Source organism: Melanerpes formicivorus, unplaced genomic scaffold (genome assembly GCF_026170545.1).
Source record: "Melanerpes formicivorus ecotype bairdi unplaced genomic scaffold, bMelFor1.0.p_v2 SCAF_5, whole genome shotgun sequence".
NCBI lineage: Eukaryota > Metazoa > Chordata > Aves > Piciformes > Picidae > Melanerpes > Melanerpes formicivorus.
Window position 1 is genome coordinate 5,129,437 of NW_027142357.1, and position 20,987 is coordinate 5,150,423.

General features: G+C 44.7%; 2 protein-coding genes across 3 annotated transcripts; one reads left to right on the plus strand and one right to left on the minus strand.

The window, feature by feature from the left end:
- Window positions 1-35: 35 nt before the first annotated feature.
- Window positions 36-9,459, plus strand: TYW5 (tRNA-yW synthesizing protein 5). The gene is made up of 8 exons (XM_068137943.1): window positions 36-279; window positions 1,136-1,290; window positions 3,655-3,724; window positions 5,731-5,775; window positions 6,251-6,388; window positions 7,494-7,581; window positions 8,435-8,551; window positions 9,066-9,459. The coding sequence occupies exons 1-8, from the start codon at window positions 193-195 to the stop codon at window positions 9,335-9,337; spliced, it is 972 nt and encodes a 323-aa protein (XP_067994044.1). The 5' UTR covers window positions 36-192; the 3' UTR covers window positions 9,338-9,459.
- Window positions 9,442-17,769, minus strand: CUNH2orf69 (chromosome unknown C2orf69 homolog). Of its 2 annotated transcripts, XR_010987328.1 has the most exons (3): window positions 17,394-17,769; window positions 12,556-16,280; window positions 9,442-10,871 (listed from the first exon to the last, which is right to left on the minus strand). XR_010987328.1 is itself a non-coding variant. In XM_068137942.1 (2 exons), exons 1-2 carry the CDS (start codon window positions 17,709-17,711, stop codon window positions 15,447-15,449), a joined length of 1,152 nt encoding a protein of 383 aa, XP_067994043.1. In that variant the 5' UTR covers window positions 17,712-17,769; the 3' UTR covers window positions 11,998-15,446. The 2 variants fall into 2 exon arrangements, 1 of the variants encoding a protein (XP_067994043.1); XM_068137942.1 differs by lacking the exon at window positions 9,442-10,871 and having other exon boundaries at window positions 11,998-16,280.
- Window positions 17,770-20,987: the final 3,218 nt, after the last annotated feature.

Consider the following 20,987-nt stretch of genomic DNA (forward strand, 5'->3'; position numbering starts at 1 on the left):
GTGCTGCTCCGGGTGCCTGGAGATTCCGATCGCCCTTGCTCGGAGAAGCGCGCAGGCTGAGCCTCCCGGAGAAGGGCGGAATCCGCTGTGTCCCTGACCCTCACCTAATTGGCGGAGGCACGGAACGTTTCTGCGCGGGCTCGTCTTTCCGGGGAGAAGCGGGGGGGTACGGAGGCGGCCTTGGAGGTGGCCATGGAGCGGCGGGAGCAGGCGGTGGTGCCGGTGGTGTCGCTGGACGGGGTGACGCGGGAGCAGTTCCTGAGGGACATCTATCCCCGGGTAGGGCTCTGCTTCCTCGGAGAGGTTCAGCGGCCGCGGCGGGCCCGGGGCAGCTGCCCGACCTGACTTGGCGCTGGAGCAGGCCGCGGGTGTGCGGGGAGAGGAGGGAGGGAAGGCAGGCAGGGGACCTCTGCATCCAGCGCAGGCAGGCCCTAGGCCTGATTGTTTCGTGTTTCCGAAAAGGTATCGAGATCCATCCCTTTGGTTGAATATGAGATTAGGAACAAGGAGCTTCTACAAGCAAATCCTTGCTGAAAAGCTCTGACAGCTGATCTCTGTTAAAGAAAAGAGTGATTGGGGGGTTTTGGCGCTTTATCATTGCTGCCTCCTTTTGCTCCACGATCCTGATTCAAAGCAAAATGCCTTTCTACTTTTTTGTGCTTGTGCTGGATCAAGCCTGTTTGTGGCTGTCAGCATCACGAAACCTTAATGTCAGTGGAGCGAGCTTCTTTTAGGACAGCATAGAGCACTACCACAGCTCACAGGCTGCACCTTAACTGCATGGTCTTTTGTCTGCTTGCTGTCAAGCTGTGCCTAGAGCAGCTCAAGCTATTCTGTAGTCTGGCCAGATTCCTCAATGGCCCCAGAACAAAATGAACATTAAAGTTGTCTTTGCCTCTCCACGTTCGTCCTTACCCCACTAGGAGAGAGCATAAAGTAAACAGAGAAGCAGCCCTACCATTTACTGCATTCTGTTTCAACATTCAGCATTTTGATTGCCACTGTCAACAGATCAGTTGTCACTGTGTAGTGTGTCCCAGTACTCAACTGACTTGTTTGCACTTAGTTTGAAATTATTTTTTTTGTCTGCTGGATGCTGTGACCATTTCATCATATAACTGTTTTTGTTCCTTAGAGAAAGCCAGTAGTGCTGAAAGGAATGGAACTGGGCACTTGCACAACCAAGTGGACAGTTGATTACTTGAGCCAAGCTGAAGGATCTAAAGAAGTAAAGATTCACGTCTCAGTGGTGCCACAGATGGATTTCCTCAGTAAGAACTTTGTGTATAGGTACTTCATCCCAAGGCCTTTTGTGTTTTAAGGGCATGTACTTGTAACTGTCAAACACACAGTGCGTCTCTTTGAATCAGAGGGTAAGAATATAAAGCCTACCAAGGTGGGCTCCTTGGTTTCTCCTTTCATTCCACAAGTATCTCAACATGCTGACTAAATACTACAAGGGTGAAAGGAGGGGCCAAACAGGGCCTTGAAAGTTCTGGCAGGAAGACATGTTAAGACAGATCTCTTGTAGGAAACTTGAGCCTGGTGTTTACTGGTGTTAATTAAAAAAAAACAAACTAACCCCCCCTTGATACCAGGGGATATGCTCTTTTGTTCTGATTACATGGAGCATTTTCAGTGTTACTGAATGGTGCTAGTTTCTGACTTGCCTTTGAATGCTGGCATGTGGCAGGCATGCTGTTCCACTCTAGAGGGGTGTTACTAATTAGAAACAAGCTCCTTTCAAAGTCAATGTGAAGTTCTCAGAATGTTCAAACTACTGGATATCACATTTCACCTCATGTTTCAGCTCTTTAATCTTGATGTAGGTCACATACACTCTTGATCTCCCCTGAAGTTCCTCTCATGTTGTTGCCAGAACATGTCTTTGGAGATCATTCAATCTCAGTCATCGTGTTGTTCTTTGGGGGTAAATGCCTTTATTTTAGTTGTTGTTTGTTGTCCTGAAGTGGGAACAAGATGTATTCAGTCTGTAAAAGTTTTAAGAAGGCTGAAGCATATGCTGTTAAATGTAAACAAGCTATAAGTCTCTGTAAGTAGAGCCTGTTGTTCAGGATTTAAAAACATCTTATTCTATACTCTGGCCTCTGCATAATCAACTTCTGAATCTTTCAAATAAGGTTGTACTTGAATGGCTGTTTCCTTTTCCCTGCTCTATTTTGTTTCTTGCTAGAATATCTCTTAGTGAGAGCTCACATGCAGTTGGTCTGGCATGCTAGTTTGAGCAGGTTTGTGGACAGACATATGGGTGTGCTCTGATGATGCTTCATTATAGTGGATGTTTGGACTTTCACCTGCTTCACTTGAAAGATAGGAAGCTTTGGCTCTTTCCACAGCAAGCTCTCCATTCTCATATGGAGGGAGAATAAGTAGAACTAAAAGGACAGAAACACTGAGGATGTAATGTGCAGTTCCATGGGCTTAAACTGATGCATGTGCACAGTGCCCCAGTTCTGTTGCAAGCTGCATGCTCCTAGCCCTATCTCTGCACTAGTTCTAGAACTCATTCGGCCAGGTTGTGATGTACTGCAGAAATCTGAATCCAAGAGGTCAGATGAGTGCCAGTGCTAGTGTAAGGGAGAACAGACAGCAGGGGCAGAGCTGTGGCAGCACCAGCACACTCCAGTTTAAGCTGTCATGGAGCTGTGATCTCAACTTCTTCAGTAATAAATGGACATGATAGCACAGTTCAGCTGAAGATAGAGGGTCAGGTTTTGTTTGCTTTGCCATTGACTGAGGCAGTTGTTGTATTTTGACTATTACAAAAAAACCTGAAACATTTAGAGAAGTGGTCTAGGCAGCAGGTCGTGTTTCAGTACAGTGGATAATAGGCTCATGAAAAACTTCCTTTGAGGATAGTTTCTTCTTAACCCTGAGTACTTGGTGGTTGCTCTGAAGTTTCAGGTTTACATGTAGTATATTCATTGCCCAGGGACACTTAATGGGAGATGGTGAGTTGAGTGAATACAACATTGAATTCATAACAATGAATACAGGTCCTGTTACTACTTGTGCTTGGTTCACCACTCAGCTGTCACTGATGCCAAAGGCTTTATCCCATTACTTAAATATTTAACACCGACTTCAGAGGGACAGGCTCTAATGCCAAGTGATTCTTTTTTGAATCTTCTGAAGTTTTGTTTAATAAATTCAAGGAAAACTGTAAAGAAACACTTGGCAATGCCAGGATCCTGTGCTGTGTGCAGCTGAGGCAGCACACCTTTCAAAAAGTTAATGAAATAACTGAAATAAATGGTAGAGATCTACAGATGAAGATCTGTAGCTGGGCTTAAGCACAAATTCATGGCACAGTGTGTAAGGGGGCTGGACTGGAAGATGTCCAGAGGTGCCTTCCAGTCTCAGCAGTTACCTGATTCAATTTGGACATACATTGGGAAAATTTGCTAAAGCAGAGAGTTGTAACTGTGGAATTTCTGTCTTTGATGAACTCTTCAAATGTCCACTGCAAACACTTGAGTAGTCACCATGGTAAATAATAATAGTAAGAAAAAAAAGAGCAACAGATTGCATCTTGGGTTACAGTAGACATGGAAAGGGAGCCTGTGATGTTAAACCTGGCATTTGGACCATGTGTTGTTACAAGGATTCACTGTGTAAATATTGACATTTCAGAACTCTGCCTTTTGATGTATTTGTACGAAGAGCAGCCGAAGACAAACACAAGGAGTACTTTCTCTCTGAGGTAATTTCTTTGCTGTCACAGTTTATTCTGTCAGTTATTTTGCCAGAATATGGAGGGAAAAATGATGAACTAAAATTCAGAGTCTTACTCCAGTGAAGCACTTCACTTTAGATTTAATTGGTTTGTGTGGCTTGGAGCCAAGGGGGGGAAAAATGGGAAGAAGTAATTTCTCTTGGAAGTTGTTTTCATAGAATCATAGACTGGCTTAGGTTGGAAAGGACCTCAGAGATCATCTACTTCAGCCTCCTGCCATGGGCAGAGACACTGCTCAACTAGATTTGGCTGCTCAAGGCCGGATAAGGCCTTCAAGGCCTAGCCTTGAACACTCTCAGGGAAGAGGCATCAACAACCTCCCTGGGCAACCTATTCCAGAGTCTCACCACCCTTGTACTGAAGAACTTCCTAAGATGCAGTCTGAACCTACTCTCCCTCAGCTTAGAAACATTCCCCCTTGTCCTGTTGCTAAACACCCTTATGAAAAGTCCCTCCACAGCCATCCTGTAGGTTCTCTTCAGGTACTGGAAGGCAGCTGTAAGGTTTCTTTGGAGTCTTCTCTTCTCCAAGCTGAACAATGCCAGCTCACTCAGCCTATCCTTACAGCAGAGGTGTTCTAGCCCTTGGGTCATCTTTGCGGCCTTCCTTTGGACTTGCTCTAAGAGTTTTGTATGTGTACAATGTAGTTAACTAACTTCAGTCGTCCTGTTGACAAAAGCTCTTACATGAGCAAAACTTGCAGCATAAAAATTAGAAATCAAACCTTGCTTTAAAGTAAGAACTGTGTCATTTATGCATTTTGTAAGAAAATGTCATGGAAGTATTTCAGTTTGATTATATCTGCTATCAAACAACAAGTATTTATTGTAACACAGTTTGTGGTAACAATTGTGTGGCTATTAGCTTTACATAGCAGTGTTCAAACTGGGCATTTTTCAGATAGCTGTGATGAGGAAGCAAACATCTTTAAATGCAGACATGCTTTCCACTTTTTATGTTGATGTAGAATGCTGTTAAGTTTGGAAGCCAATCGAAAGGGCTTCCTGCACCAGGCTTCTGAAGAATTTCAATTATAATGTGCATTTGCTTTGACTCTAACTAACAGCAGTGCTGAAGCAGTTGTCAAGTCTCCTCCCACTTCACTCTTCTGCTCTGAGCCTATTTCCCCGGGTTTTTGAATTGAACAGCAGGGAGCAGCAGAGTCAAAGCGGCGTAAGGCAGCTGCTGAATTTCACAAAATCACAGAACGTTAGGGGTTGGAAGGGTCCTCGAAAGATCATCCAGTCCAACCCTCCTGCCAGAGCAGGATCACCTATACCTGATCACACAGAGATTAATCCAGGCAGGTTTTGAATATCTCCAGAAAGGGAGACTCCACAACTCCCCTGGGCAGCCTGTTCCAGTGTTCTGTCACCCTCACAGTGAAAACCTTTTCCTCACAGTGAAAACTTTTTCCTCGTATTTACATGGAATTTCCTATGCTGCAACTTCCACCCATTGCCCTTTGTGCTGTCATTGGGCATCACCAGGAACCCAACTCCACCCTCTTGGCACTCACCTTTTACACATTTATAACTACGAATGAGGTCACCCCCTCAGTCTCCTCTTCTTCAAGGTAAAGAGCCCCAGCACCCTCCGTCTCTCCTCATAAGGAAGATGTTCCACTCCCTTAATCATTTCCATGGCTCTGTGCTGGACTCTTTCAAGCAGTTCCCTGTGCTTCTTGAATTGAGGGGACCAGAACTGGATACAGTATTTGACATGCAGCCTCAACAGGGCAGAGTCGAGGGGGAGGAGAACCTCTCTGGACCTACTAACCACAACCCTTCTAATCCATGCCAGGATGGCATTGGCCTTCTTGGCCACAGGAGCACGTTGTAAATGACATTTGTATTTGTATATTGTGATGAAGCTCTGCAGCAGATGAATGGGAAAATACAGGCTCTTTGTTTAAGTGTGTTTGTAATTCTTGTTTAAAAAGCAAAACAATTCTCTTTTTGTGTTCTCTGCAGGATGAAAAGTACTATTTGCGATCAGTGGGAGAAGATGCTAGGAAGGTGAGCTACTTGGGATTTCAGTTCTAACACAGGAAAGTCACAGTGTGGGAATATTTCTAAAAGCCTCTTGTCAGACAGACATACAGCTCGTTTATGGTCACTTGGTCTGTGAATCCGACTGGATTTAGGTCAAAATACTTAAACACAAGTGTCTCAAATAGTGGCTGTTGTATGAGGGCTTAGCTAATCACTGAAGAGTACCTTCCTCACCTCTCATTCTCTAGCTTTTGTTGGAAACTAATGTAAAAGGATTTCTGACCTCATTCTCCTTCAGTGTGATTTCTAGCAGCCATGGTACAAAGCAACTGTCTGTCCTTAGTAATATCATCGACCAAGTCAGTGCTACGAGAGCACTGCTGCTTCCAGCTGCTTGCCAGTGCTGCTGTGTTTCACATGATGGGAAGTGATAGTGAAGTGCTCCCTTATCTTAGCATGCATACATGGTTCTCTAAGAGTTGTGTCCTTTTTCCTTCAGGATATTGCTGATATCAGAAAGGACTTTCCTGTTTTGGCAGAAGATGTTCAAATTCCAGACTATTTTGAGAAGGAGCAGTTTTTCTCTAGTGTTTTCCGCATCAGCTCAGCTGGATTACAGTTGTGGACACATTATGATGTAGGTACTAGGTGTTTAGCATAAAATGCTGGAGATGGCATGATGGAGATGTCATGTTAGGGTGTAAATCTCTGACTCAAGTCAGTTAATGACATCACATATTTTGTAATAGGGAAGCAATTCATGTACAGTGGTACAGTGAATTTGAAACATACACGCTGTGTGGGCATAATGTTTTACTGGGTTTATGTCTTAATTCCATACTTACAGGATGAAATGTTTGATTTTGTCCCTTTATTGTTTTGAGTTTTAGTTAAAAATGTGAAACATAATTTTCATCTCCAAGACTACCTTCTTTTTTTTTTTTTTTATTCTAATAGCCAGATTGTGGTAATTGTACATTGATTGTAGTGATCTGGTGCTGCAGTGTGGTAGACTCCAACTCAGATTGTCTTCTAACTTTGTGCAGTGTAATTCTGAACACTGATTTATAAGGAAAAAATAGAGGGTTTGCACTTCAATTAGGAAAAAGAATCCTTTATCAATAGAAACTTGGCAAAAGGTGTTAGGGGTAACACTGCAAAAGAAAAGGAATTTGAAATATACTTTGTTACCATATTTTTATAGCATCACAGAATTGTAGAGGTTGGAAGGGACCTCCAGAGATCATCTCCCCTGCTAAAGCAGGGTAACCCACAGCACCTTGCCACAGCGTCCAGGCAGAGGTTTGGAATGTCTTCAGAGGAGACTCCACAACTTCTCTGGGCAGCCTGTTCCAGAGCTCTGGCACCCTCACAGCAAAGAAGTTTTGACCTCATGTTGAAGTGGAACTTCCTGGGTTGGTTCACGTCTAAAGTGTGGTGTGTCTTTGTGTTTCAAGATGGAAGAACTTGATTCCCTTTTAAGGGAAAACACAAAGCTCTAGGAAAGCAATACTGTGTTTCCAGACACACAGTCAAGATTGTGCAGCTCTGGGGATAGAGTAGCTCCCATTCGTGAGATTTTTAGATTAACTGCATGTGGAAGGAAGCTCTTTCAGCTAAGTTTCAACCTGTGAAGTTGTTAATAATTCCCTAGTTTAAGCTGATGCTATTTTGGTGTAATTGCAGGCTGTATGCTCGTTTTTAACTCTTGGCTGACATCTCTCTTACTGTGCTTATTCCAGGTAATGGATAACTTATTAATCCAGATAACAGGGAAGAAACGTGTTGTTCTCTACAGTCCTCAGGATGCATCCTATTTATATTTATCAGGTATGCAAGCCATACATGCCTAGTTCAGAGTCTGGGGATTGCAGTTGCCTTTCCAGCTCACAAGTGTTGCACTGTAGAAAAAAAAAAGATCACAAAGAGTCATGTTCGAGAAGTCTTTTTTTTTTTGGTCTTTTAACTCTGATCCTGTTTGCTTTAGTGGAAAATAATCATGTTAGTGCAGCAGGTTAGGAAATCTGTAGGGGAGCACACCAGCTTTTCCCAGTTCTGTTCAGCACCTAACTGTGGAGGAGTACAGTGTTCTGTCTAGATTTCAAATGTGTTTTAAACATAGAACCATGGAATGGTTTGGGTTGGAAGGGACCTCCAAAGGTCTTCTAGTCCAACCCCATTACAGTCAGCAGGGACATCCTCCACTAGATCAGGTTGCTCAGAGCCTTGTCAAGCCTCACCTTGAATATCTCTAAGGATGGGGCCTCAACTACCTCCCCAGGCAACCTGTTGCAGTGTTCCACCACCCTTATGCTAAAGAACTTGTTCCTAATATCCAATCTAAATCTGCTCTTCCCTAATTTCAAATCATTGTCCCTTTTAATAACAGTCTCTCTCCATCCTTGTAGGCCTCATTCAGGTACTGAAAGGCTGCTGTTAGGTCTCCCCATTCACTTCTCCCAGCTGAAAAAGTGTTAGTAAGGTTGCAATTACAGGAAAAATCCAACAGGAGAACATGTCCCTTCAGTACATGAGGAGTGCTATCAGGTCTTTCTAGTTCATAAAAGAGCTCCAGAACAACAAATCAGTATGAAATTGGATTCAGGAGCTGCCATTTCCAGCAGTGTGGTAATGCTTTGCTGCCATTGCAACGTTTATTCATTACTTCTGAACGCTCTCCTAGGTAGTAAGTCAGAGGTGCTAGATGTGGATAACCCAGACCTAGAGAAATACCCGCTCTTTGTGAGAGCCAAGCGCTATCAGTGTCAGCTGGAAGCAGGAGATGTGTTGTTCATTCCAGGTAAGTAACAAATAGTTTTAAACAGTTCTGTTTGTAGTTTCTCATTTCCAGGTTACCAATCAGAAAGACACTGGCAAAACTCATCTACTTCTTCCAACTGTACTAATTAGCCTAATAAAAAGTATTATTATAGCTACCCACAAATCCTGTCTTCCCTCAAGAGTACAATGTAAGCTTCTGAATTTGTCTTAATAGGTTAGCACTGTAAAAGCAACTTCTGAAATTACTTCAGTAGCCTGAGTTTTCTAATGGCACAATATGAAGTGCCCTTTTTGTTCTTCTATGGCTCTGGCACATGCTCTGATGAAGATTGTGGGTGGTAGTTACTGGGCTTTTAAAGGAATGGAAAGGCAAGTCCTAGTATTTTTTCTGCACAAGCAGATAAGTTGATAATAAAAATATACAGTAGCCAAGGCTTTTCCTCACCTAGATTTAGTTTGGGCAATTCTGACTCTGGTCATGAGGCACATAGAAGTTTCAAATGGTAGTTTTCACTTCAGCATTCTTCTCACAGCTCTCTGGTTCCACAACGTAGTTTCTGAGGAATTTGGAGTGGCAGTGAATGTCTTCTGGAAGCACCTTCGGGCTGAATCCTATGATAAGAGCGACACATATGGAAACAAAGACCCCACAGCAGCCTCTCGAGCTATCCAGATCTTGGACAGAGCCTTGAAAACACTTGAGGAACTACCTGAGGAATACAGGGACTTCTACGCTCGCAGAATGGTGTTACGCATCCAAGAGAAAGCCTACAGGAATGATCATGGATGGAATAAGCCCTTGTGATTCAGCAGGCTCCTGGAAGAGTGGAAAACTGTGTGTTCATATGCAAACTGTCCTTTTGTACATACATATGCTTTCTGTCAGACCCATGAAACTGATGTTGATAAACATCCATGTGGTACAAAGCTTGGCTTGTAGATTCGTCCTTTTTTGGCACTGCTCAGTGAGTGCACAGTCTGCCTGAGCTGGAGGTGCTCCCTCTTCTACAACCAGGTGTACACTTGCAGTGCTTGCATTTACAATTCTGCCTTTTTTTGAGCGTTGTTAAACTTTTCTGAACATGTTTTGGTATCTGCCAGCATGTAACTGCACCTGTTCCTGAATACCACCTCATGTGCTGAAGTTTAGTAGAACCATAGTGGTTTCTGAGAAGGCCCAGAAAAGCCATTGGTGTTGGTTGCAAGGGTAACAGTTTCTTTTAGACTAACAGCCTGGAGGCTCTGCAGAGAGGCTTAGACAGATTGGATCAGTGGGCTGAGGTCAATGGGATGTGCTGCAATAAGGCCAAGGTCCAGGTGCTGCACTTGGGCCACAACAATCCCATGCAATGCTACAGGCTTGGGAAAGTGGCTGGGATATTGTCCATCAGAAAAGGATCTGGGGGTTCTAATGGATAAGTGGCTATATATGAGCCAGCAGTGTGCCCAGGTGGCAAAGAGAGCAAATGGCATCCTGGCTTGGATCAGCAATAGTGTGACCAGCAGGAGTAGGGCAGGGAGTATCTTCCAGTACTCAGCATTACTAAGGCCCTACCTAAAGTGCTGTGTTCAGTTTTGAGCACCAGTAGAAGGCGGCACTGGAGCAGATGCAAAGAAGAGCAACCAACCGAGTTGGTTGCTCTTCTTCTAGCCTAGGGAATGAGTTTGAAGAGCAGCTGAAGGAACAAGGACTGTTTTGTTTGAGGAAGAGGAGGCTTAGGGGAGACCTTATCACCCTCTACAGCTATCTGAAAGGACAAAATAAAGAGGTAGGTGCTGATCTCTTCTTACAGGTAATTAGTGATAGAACAAAGGGAATGGCCTCAAGCTAGGTCAGGTTTAGGCTAGACATTAAGAAAAATATTTTCTCTGAGAGCGTGGTCAAGCTTTGGAACAGGCTGCCCAGGGAGGTGGTAGAGTCACCATCCCTGAATGTATCTAAAGGTCATTTACATGTGGTGCTTAGCAATATGGTTTAGTGGTGAATTTGGTAGAGTAGGGTTAATGGTTGGTTGGACCTGATGATCTCAAGGGTCTCTTCCAACCTGAATGCCTCTGTGCTTCTATGGCAAGTGTGGGGAGTTTCCCCCCTTCTTGTGGTGAAACTGACAGTGGGCAAGAGGAAAAAGCAGAAGCTAATCATGCAAGGTAGAAGCTTAGAACTCTGTGGCAGCTTAACCACAAGGTAAATTATTTACCCCTGTTGTAACTGAACCATGCAGGAAGCCTTGTTTGTCTGCCACTGCCCCAGTGCATTACCTTACCCCAGGATAAGGGACTGCATCTCCACAGGTGTTGTAGATGGTTACTTTACAGCAGGTTGCAGCACCTGCAAAAGCCTGGTTAAAAAAAAAAAAAATAATTAAAAAATTAGTATCTCTCAGAAAAGAGAGATTTTCATTGTCCCTCTGATGATGTTATTGCCCTGTTTGGGGAGTGCATTTATCTGGCTTAGGTCAGTCTGCTCCTCCTAGCAGGCTCTTAGACCAAGATGTGTGGTGCTAATAAAGTGCTGGAAAGAGCATTCTCCAAAAGAGCAGGAGACAGCAACACTGTGCAGATTATTCTTCCAAACCTGCTCTCCTTGGCAGTCTGACTTAGTGGAACAGTCAGCCACCATGTGAGTGGGCACCCGGCCATCCTGATGAATAGGCATGAATGGAAGCAGCCAAGCGATCCTCATGGGCATCATTGTACATTCTGAGGGCAGAATTTAAATTTGGGATCACAAATAGGTCTCCCAATTTATTTATTTTTTTTTTGGTTGTTGTTCAAAAAGGAACAAGAATTAGTTGTGCTTACTGGTGAGACAGGCTTTCTGCATCTGTTGGGCTGGGGAAGCCTCTTGGCTTTGTTGAACTGGCAACGCTGAGGGCGCTTTCTGAACTGCAGAGGTGTACCTTTGTGTGTCAGGACTAAATGGTGAGGCATGGGGAGCCTGCAGGGCTAGGCAAAGCTGTTCCAGCAGTGCCTGCACAGCAATGACTGTTAATTCTAACCACTGTCAGTTTCTCTGTATGCTAGTACAGAGAAGTGCTGTGCTAATGCCTCACTGTCATTCCTTGATTCCCCATTCCCAAAAGAGAGCAACCTGCTTGGTGTTCTTGGGCCCCCTCTGTACTCCAGCACAAATAAGGAAAGCCCCATGGAACAACAGTTAGTGTATGAACAATCTGATCGTGTCTCAGCTGGTAAGAAGCACCTGCTGTGCTCCAAAGGGAGGGTGAGAGCCATTTAGGGCTCCTGGGGAGAAGAGAAAGTACAAGGAGGAAATTTCATTGGGACAAATGTATTCACATGTAATTAGAACAGCTCCCCAAGTGCTATCAATGGGAGGATAGAAGAGATTGCTCCTCTCAGCAACATGTTAAGACTCAGACCCTTAATTACTTTTCAAAATTAGGGGCAAATGCTTATTTAATTGCATCTCTGTAAAGACTGCTGCATAAATTAGTTCTAGGTAGGAAGAAGGTTTCTCATATTTAAGCTGTACACAAAACAAAAATCATTTAAGTCATCAAGAATCTAAACAATTTAATAGAATCAGAAGATGTTAGGAGTTGGAATGGACCTCCACACATCTAGTGCCTGCCAAAGCAGGATCACCTAGAGCAGGTGACACAGGAATGCATTCAGGTGGGTTTTGAAAGTCTCCAGAGAAGACAACTTCACCACCTGTCTGGGCAGCCTGCCCCAGGGCTCCAGCACCCTCACTGTAAAATTCTTATGTTGAGGTGGAACCTCTTAGTGTTCCAGCTCATATGCATTGCTTCTTGTCCTATCACAGGGCACCACCAAAAAGAGCCTGGCACCTTCATCCTGACACCCACCCCTCAGATACTTATAGACACTAATAAGATCCCCTCTCAGCTTGGACAAAACATTCTCAGGCCCCTTAGTCTTTCAAGATGTGTTTTGAAGGAATTTAACAGGCACAGCTTACAACATTTTAGCATTTCTCCAAATTTGAATGTCTGCACAAGAAACAAACATGAAATACAAAGAATAGCAGCTATTACCTACCAGGCTGCATCAGGCTGCTCACTCCCATCAAATCCAGAAGTGTCTTGAATGAAACCACTCTAAGCATGAGAATCCTCATTTCAGGCATGTGCATCTCAGGTTATTAACAACTGCCCCTCCAGTCCATGTCAACACACAGGCACAAACAAACTAAGACCTATGCCATCCTAACACTGAAATATTCACACCCTTGGGTGCTCCATGCCGCTCTCCCATCTGCTGTTTCAGAATCACAGGTGCTGATGCACAAATAAAAAGAGCCTCCTCCTTGAAGAAAAGCTATCAAAGCTGGTATTTCTTTTAAACTAGTTTTTCACCTGATAGAACTCAATCCACAAACCCTAACTGCACATTCCTCATCTGCTTTACAGTCACAAAGTGGTTTCACCCATCAGCAATAGTTTATTTTCTACATTGTGTGCAGAATTTATTTTTAGCATGCATTGTGGTGAGTGACAGAGGCACATTCCAACAGCATACTCAACTGTTCAGAGAATGAAAAGCAACCCATCAGGTCCCCCGCCACAACGTGAGGTCTCACAGCAAGATTAGTTCTACAACAAAGTGCTTATTCACCTTAATACAGCCACGCTCATGTCATTTTAACAGTTATTGTAAGCAGCCTACATCAAACAGGTTAATGCTATTTTCATAGCACAGCCATCCAGAAACTTCTGAAGACAAAGTCAATATTTTAATAGCCTTTTCCAAAAGCTTGCAACAAGCTGCTCCTCCTGCTCTGCCTGGCACAGAAGCATTCAGAAATTGGTCTGGGATCTGCACTGTTACTGGCCAGGGCAAGCTTTTGCATACCCAAGTTAGTGCTATCAGGACAAAACCGAGGGAGCAAGGCCAGTGGCATGTTTGGGGGTTTAGTTGCCTTAATTTTACAGGTGGGTAATTAAAGATTTTAATCAATTTGTAGGCTATTAAAACCACAGTGTTAGGAGACCCACATTTCCTTTACAGAAGTCCTTGCACATGCTGCAAAGGCTATCAGAAGCACCAGAACGGGATACAGCCTTCCTCTGACCACATCAACAAATTGCTATAGGCCCACTGAGAAGATAATCAACAAAGGTTGAACGACATCTCCAGGAAAGAGCTATTTAAAAACCCCAACAGATTGAGCTAGATTTCAGATTCTTCTGTAAAATGTTAGTTGGGTGGCACACTGTGCTTTTTTCTCTCCATCAACTAAAATAGATTATTCTCTTTTTGATTAACTAGGTACATTTGTTATTAGCAACAGAGTTCACTTCCACATTGTAAAGTGCATGCTGTATGCCTAACCCCTTCTACCACCCTTCATATTTTGAATACTAAGAACATTTCCTTAAGAGTTCACCACACTTTTCTTGCTCTTCAGCAATCACTAACATGTGCACATCTCCTAGAGAAGCTGTGAAAATACTGCCTGCAGCAAACCTCCTAAGTTTCAATGATGCAAACAGAAAAATGATGACCCAGAACTTTCCTTCCGTAGTATGGGAGTCACAGGAAGCAAGAAGCAGGGAGATTTTGCTAAGCCATCAAACACAGGAACAAAGTTGAGTCTTCTATCAGAATGGAACCACATTTATGTCATCTTCACAGCATTTTGTTAACTTGCTTTTGTAATCCTGTACTTCCAGGGAATCCAGGACTGGTTTCAGCTACTGGTTCACTGTTAATAGCTGCAGCTGGCGTTAGGAGTGATCCTAAGATGTTGTTTTGGAAGTTACTTACGACAATAAAGTTCCTTTCATATCCTCATTTGCCCATCTTTCTGTAATTCTTTCTGAAGAACATTCAGGTTTTTGAACTAGCTTACATCTTGATCTGATTTGTCCAGTTCTGGGTTTAATTACAGGGGTTGGGCTTTTTCTGCATGAAAAATTAGGCTCAGAAAATAGATTTTTGGGTGGCTCTAGAAGGAACTACTGCAGTACATGTAAAGGAGATGATAGCTTTAAAAAGCAAAGCATTTTGAAACACCTACAGTCAACATTGTCTAAAGTGTTTTGTGCAACTTATATTTTAGATACTTATGGCTCAATTCAGATCAAAACTAATGCAGCCATTAGCCAGAAAAGCCTCACCAGTCCAAGGCAGGGCTGAAGAGATGCCTCTTGACTTGAAAATACTGATAGTACTGCTGGTCCTCAGAGAAGTTACTTGTTGAAAGAGCAATAAGCTCCACTGATCAACACTCTTGGTCACTTGGCAAACATTCAAGCTCCAGGTGAGACAGCTGCTCAGTAGCAGGTACTACACAATTAATGAACTTTATAGTGACAAAAAAGACAAGGTGCACAGAAGGAACAAACCCAGATTGGCACTGCGATTCCCAAGGTAACTTTGTTTCAGTTAGGAGAAACATTACAAAACTGAAGGATTTAACCAATTAAAACAGCTTTCAACAAAATACATAGCTAAGGTTGTTCTAACAATCACCATTTTCCTTAAGTCAGAAAACTAAGCTTATGTCTGCTACTAAACAAGCCCAAAGCACTTGGCCCTGGCAGCTGCTAAACTGAAGTATCCAGACCTGTGAAAGGCTTTTGAGTACTTTAAACTCCCATTAAAGGCAGCACAAAATAGACATCCAGGACTAAAAGTGCTGCCAACACTTTGAGAATAAGCATTCACATTTAACAGAAAAAAAACCCCAAACTATGTATAGGATAGTTCTTTGAAACAGTTCTTTCCAGGACTAAAATGACAACATGTGTTGTAGCTACTGGCTCCCAATCCTCCTTCTTCAGCTACTGACTGAAAAATCTAGTCTCTATTAGCAACACAGGACTGAGATATCCTCTCTTCAGATAGCATCTGCTCAAAGTTGTCAATCTAGATGACAACATTTCCAGTGCTAAAAGTGCCTTTATAGGGACTATTCAGATACAGTCTCAAAATACTTCATGAACTCTGAAGTGGTTTTCTAAGGAGGGGGCGTCATCAGCAAAGTGTAATTGATCATTTATTTCCACACCAAGTCCTTCAAGTATCTGTACAAATTTCTCATGCTCTCTTCCAATCCATGACCTCATTGTGTCAAATACTTGGTATGGTGTAACATGAGCATGAACTTCAATCCCAGTCTCTGCAAGTTCTTTCAGTACCTCAGGGTAAGTAACCCAAGTATTGCTTCCTCCCGAGTGGCCACCATCCAGCCAATAAATGGCTTTTATGATTTTTAAGAAGGCATCTGTATTCTTGTCTCTTTTAGCTTCCTTCAGCTCATAAAGCAGCTGGTTCAAGACCACACACCCTTTGCTGAAGCCGATCAAAGTGAACGATGCTGCCCCTAGGGCAGCCGGCACAGGGAAGCTCCCAGCAGAATTACTGGAGCACTCACAATCTCTCTCTGTGGAGGTGCAGCCGTTTGTTGCAGGAACGGACTGTGGCTGTGACTTGCAAGCAGCTATTTTTGCCTCTTTGCTGACACCATGCATGCTTTTCTGGGACAGCAGAATGTTCTGAGCGAGCCTGAAAGCATTAACTAGCAATGCATGGAGATGCCTGAATGCCCCAAAATCAGCACTGTGCTCTGGAGCTCCAAACATGTTGCTGGCCACAAAGTTGTCGTAACAGCTGAATTTGTGCAGGTGCATTCGGGAGCACTTCACAACCCAAATAAAGCTGCCAGGGAACCGGCGAGCAAGTATGGTCGCGATGTTTTCAAAGCTCCAGCGCTCCCACTGAAAGTTTTCTGGGTGGCATGACATGACATCATGATAGTTCTGAAAAATTAAAACCAAGAGAAAAGGTGCATTACTGCACTGTGAGAAGACTCCAGCTCAGCCTGGTGCATTTACATTGGTAGGAAATGGCTGCAACCCACAGAGAAACAGGCATCCCTCTGCAGAAACACTGATTATCACATTGCAAGCCAACAACAGACATCAAACATTGCAGGAAGCTTTCTGTCTTTTATACAGAAAAGAGACCCAACACAACAACCCTCTTGTTCAACTGCAAGGAATCTTCTATTGCCACTGTTCACATCCATACAGGGCACAGGTGGAAAATAACTCCCATGTCATCAATGATTCTCACCTCTGAATTCATATTGGCAGAGAATATTAATTAATCTTGCTAAAGAATAACAAAGCCATACCCAGAGAGGGTAATCAGAAAGATTTTCTTAGGCCACCTCAATACTTCAAAAGTTCTGCACCTCCACCTGACAAAAAAGGAAGCCCCTCTCTTGGACAAAAGGCTCTACCTGAACTCTGGTAGTTTCACCAGCCCTGACTGTTGAAACTGGCTGGGCACTTCAAGCACCAGAGCTGGTCATGCCACAGAGGTTGGCCACATAGAATCACAGAATTGTCCCAGTTGGAGAAGACCTCTAAGCTAATCGAGTCCAACTGTCAACCTAACACCACCACAGCCATTAAACCGCGTCTGGAGACAGCACTCCAGAATCCGCTCTGAGACAGCTCTTGCTTCCTTCCTTCAGGCCACGGTAGGAAAGCCTCGGTGCCTGCGAACGTCCGCAGGAGGGTGCCTAGGCTGCCCCCACACCCCACCAGACGCCGGGGTGCTCCACCGCCGCTCTCACGCCAGGCCTCAGCACTACGGCGGACACCGGTCCCCAGGCAGTAGTAGAAGCTCTGTATCGACGGCTGCTTTGCAGCCCGGCCTATTCCCGCCACGTTTACTGGCGGTAGGGGGTAGAAGACGTTCAGAAAGCTCTGCCCAGGGAGCAACTCTGACCCGTCGCGGCGGATCCCCGCAGCTCGGCGGCCCTACCGCTCCCTCCGCACCTCTCAGCGGCTGCTTCCAACGTCCCCCAGCCCCTCGGCCGCCTGGGCCACTCCCACTCCCCACTTCAGTTCTTCCTGCCGTACCTGCACATCCCCCGGGAAATAGACAACGTGATGCTGCGGCAAGGCCAGGCCGCGCGGGACCGGCGGCGGTAGTAACAGTAGCAGCTCATTAGCTCGGTGCGGCTCCGCACCCGGTACCTCCGGCAGCCGTAGCCACGGCGGACTCAGCCGCGCTGAGAAGCCCGCGCCGCCGTCGCCGCTGCTATTGCCGTCCGCAGGCCCCGCGGCGCAGGCAGCCGGTGCTCCACACAGACTCATGCTCCTACCCAGGCAGAGAATAGCGGGGCCGACAAGCCCCCGCAAGAGCGAGGCAGCGGCGGGCGAGCAGCGCCTGCTCATGAGCGCACCCAGCCCCACGTCTCGGCAGCCTCCTCCCACTCTCCGCTCCAGCCCCAACTAGGCCTGCGAACAGCTTGCCCCTCAGCTTCCGCCTATCAGCAGGGCCCGCCAGCGCGTCGGGGGCGGGGCTATACACGCCCGCCCGACGCGGCCATGACGTCACGGCGGCCTTTAAAAGGCTCGTGGCGGGAAGTGGGCTGCGGTCTGCCCCGGGTCTTCACCGGTGGTGTGGTTTGTCTCTTGCTAGCTTTAGGCTGTGTGGTGTTCCTGGCGGGCACTTCTCTGGGGAAGACCCAGGTGGCAGTGTCTAGCTCTTCTTTGTTATGCATTTCGTTTGCTTGCAAATGATGCTGGGCAGGTGGATCCTGCAGATAAGCCAGGTCGGCTGGTGCCTCCAAGCCCAGCAGTGAGCACAAAAGGCCTCACAGAGCAGTGAGTCCCAGGGCATTGCTGTAACACAGCTACAGCGCTGTGGGGTATCTTGCAGTACACATATGCAGTTAATCTCAAAAGACAGAGGTATGAGGATTTGTTTGTTTCCTAAATAGGTGGCATGTATTTTTTCCATAAAGCAGCTGAGTTGCCCATATTTAAGTCACACTGGTGCTATGATATTGGAAAGGAAGTTTTCCTGTGTACTTATGTGAGGAACTTTGCCTCTTATGTGGTAAACAGAGCAAGGAAACAGCTTTTTCCTGTACTCTTAATTAGCATTCCTGGTTGACTTGTCCAGTGTTTTCCTATTTGATGTATTCATTCATAGAATGGTAGGGATTGGAAGGCACCTCCGGTGAGGAGTGTGACCCTCACCTAGGGCAGGCCACACAGGACCTCAATATCCAGGTGGCTTTGAACTCTGCAGAGAAGAAAACGCCACAACCTCTCTGGGCAGCCTGTTCTAGTGCTCTGGCAACTTCACTGCAAGAAGCTTTTTCTCATGTCGAGGTAGAATTTCCTGTGTTCTGGTTTGTGCCTCTTGCCCCTCGCTCTCTCAGAAGGCACCATTGAAGAGAGCCTGGCCCCTTCTTGACAGCCACCTTTTGGATATTTGTAAGCATTAGGCCCCTTCTTGACAGCCACCTTTTGGATATTTGTAAGCATTAGGCCCCCTCTTGACAGCCACCTTTTGGATATTTGTAAGCATTAATAAGATCCCTTTTCAGTCTGCTCCTCTTCAGGCTAAACAGCTCCAGGTCCTTCAGCCTTTCTTTGTAAGGCAGATATTCCAGTCCCTTAATCATCCTTGTAGCTCTCTCCAGGAATTCTCTGTCCCTCTTGAACTGGAGAGCCCAGCATTGGATGCAGACCTCCAGATGTGCCCTCACTAGGGCAGAGTAGATGGGGAGGAGAACTTTCCTTGACCTGCTGGTCACACTGTTTGTAATGCATCCTCGGATACCATTGGCCTTCTTGGCCCCAAGGCCCCATTGTGTTATTCTGTTTTCATAGTCTGGTTAAAAATGCTTGATGCAAACCTGGTAAACTAACAGATACTGTGTCTGTTACCAGTTGAGTCAGCTGTAGAAGAAAACAGAGTTGGTTAAACAGTGATTGCACAATCAAGTAACTTGCATCAAAGTATTTACTGGATTCTTCTTGTTGGAAAATCCAGCTTGTGAAATATGATCAGGTTGTCTAGCAAGCTACGCACAAGCAAAGTACTTCAGTGTGACTTACTTGCCAAGTATAAATTCTAGCCTGTGTGTTTTTGTGCAGCCTGCTCATGGAGATTGAAGCTGAGCAACGATATGTTTGTGGGCTGCTTGGCACACCTGTATTTCTCATGGGTATGTCTTTGGGCTCATGCCAGAGCAAGCTCAACAGTTCATAGTTCCCGTACCCTTAAGGTCATCCAAAAGCTCTTCCAGGAAGCAGACCTGCACCTCCTTATTTAGGGTCCACATAAAAGCCCAGAAGAACATTGTGCTGTGATACATGAGTTGAGATTTCCTTGTTTGTTGTGTGTTATTTTTCATTGCTGGCAGAAATCAGAACAAAGTTGGTGCCTGGCCCTCTTTACGAAAGCAGTAAGGCATTTTAGAGGGTATTTTTTCCACTCTGTTTCTAGGGATAATAGGCCTTAATAAAAAAAACTTGCTGTATTTTATAGGTGTTTATTTTAAATAGCTTAATTTTAAACTTTCCATAATTATTTCTTGTATGAAAATTATTTTTGCTATGGTCAGGGTTTTTTCCCCTCAAAGCCTGATTTAAAAAATAATCCACCTTTTTGTCACCAGAAGATGGTGCTCTGCAGTGTGGCTCCAAAAGTCTGTATCAGAACAGCCATCTGATAGTAATTGCTTTTGTGCCTTGGGAACCTGATGCTAGAGGTCTATTTCAGCAATACTTTCATTTGTTTAGAAGCCGACTAGCACAGGCAGCATTTCTAACACTTTCATAGTAGAGCTAGGGGTCAGTTCTAAGACCTATTTTGAGGACAGTCTGGGAATTTCTGCATATGCTCCCAGGAGTTAAAAACTCAGAGCAGCTTAGAACCATGGAATGGCTGAGGCTGGAAGATGCCCCTGGAGATGGTCTAAACCAACCCACCTGCTCTCAAAACAGGGTTGCCTAGAGCAGGTTGCTAAGGACTATGACTTGCTGGGCTTTGGAACATACTGTTCCAGTGTTTGATCACCCGCACAGGAAGAAAGGTGCTTTGTTGATGCTTAAACATTTCCCTGTATTTCACCTTGTACCAATTAGTTCATGTTCTGCCACTTGTACACCACTGACAAGAATCTGTTGCCTTTACTCACCTCATCAGGTGTTTATACACACTGATAAGGCTCTTGTCTAGGCTTCACAGTCCCAACTTCCAACCTGTCCTTGTATGCAGATGTTTCTGTCTCAATCATATTGCTAGCTTTGCATTGGACTTGCTGCAGTATGTCCATGTCCCTTGTAGATGAAAATGCAGAGCTGGACACTTCCCTTAACCTCAACTGGTGAAGCTTTTTCTGATAAAATTTCAAGTTGTTTGATGAAAAAAAAAAAAAAAAAGGTAAAAATGGATACCTGAATTAACTCCTGAAGTTAGCAGATAATTCAGAAGTTGGATTTTCTGAAAAACTCAGTGTTTTAACATGCTACCTGGAAATCAAAGAGTGAAGGTCCAAATCTGTCTGTCACATATTCAAAAAGATGCTTACAGCTTGACCATCTGCGGGGGCAGTAGGAAAAGTAGAAGATAAAGATACCAAATAAACATTTCATCCTTGCTTCTGCACTGTCTGTGGTGCAGTGTTGCCTGCAGGAAGCTGAGGCTGCACT

What these genes read in the sequence shown, in the direction of transcription:
- TYW5 (XM_068137943.1), top strand. Translation starts at nt 193, where the DNA reads ATGGAGCGGCGGGAGCAGGCGGTGGTGCCGGTGGTGTCGCTGGACGGG. An exon ending in TGGGAGAAGATGCTAGGAAG is followed by an intron (nt 5,776 to 6,250) that starts GTGAGCTACTTG and finishes TTTTTCCTTCAG; the next exon opens with GATATTGCTGATATCAGAAA. An exon ending in ATCCTATTTATATTTATCAG is followed by an intron (nt 7,582 to 8,434) that starts GTATGCAAGCCA and finishes ACGCTCTCCTAG; the next exon opens with GTAGTAAGTCAGAGGTGCTA.
- CUNH2orf69 (XM_068137942.1), bottom strand. Translation starts at nt 17,711, where the DNA reads ATGAGCAGGCGCTGCTCGCCCGCCGCTGCCTCGCTCTTGCGGGGGCTT. An exon ending in ATTTCCCGGGGGATGTGCAG is followed by an intron (nt 16,281 to 17,393) that starts GTACGGCAGGAA and finishes TTAATTTTTCAG; the next exon opens with AACTATCATGATGTCATGTC.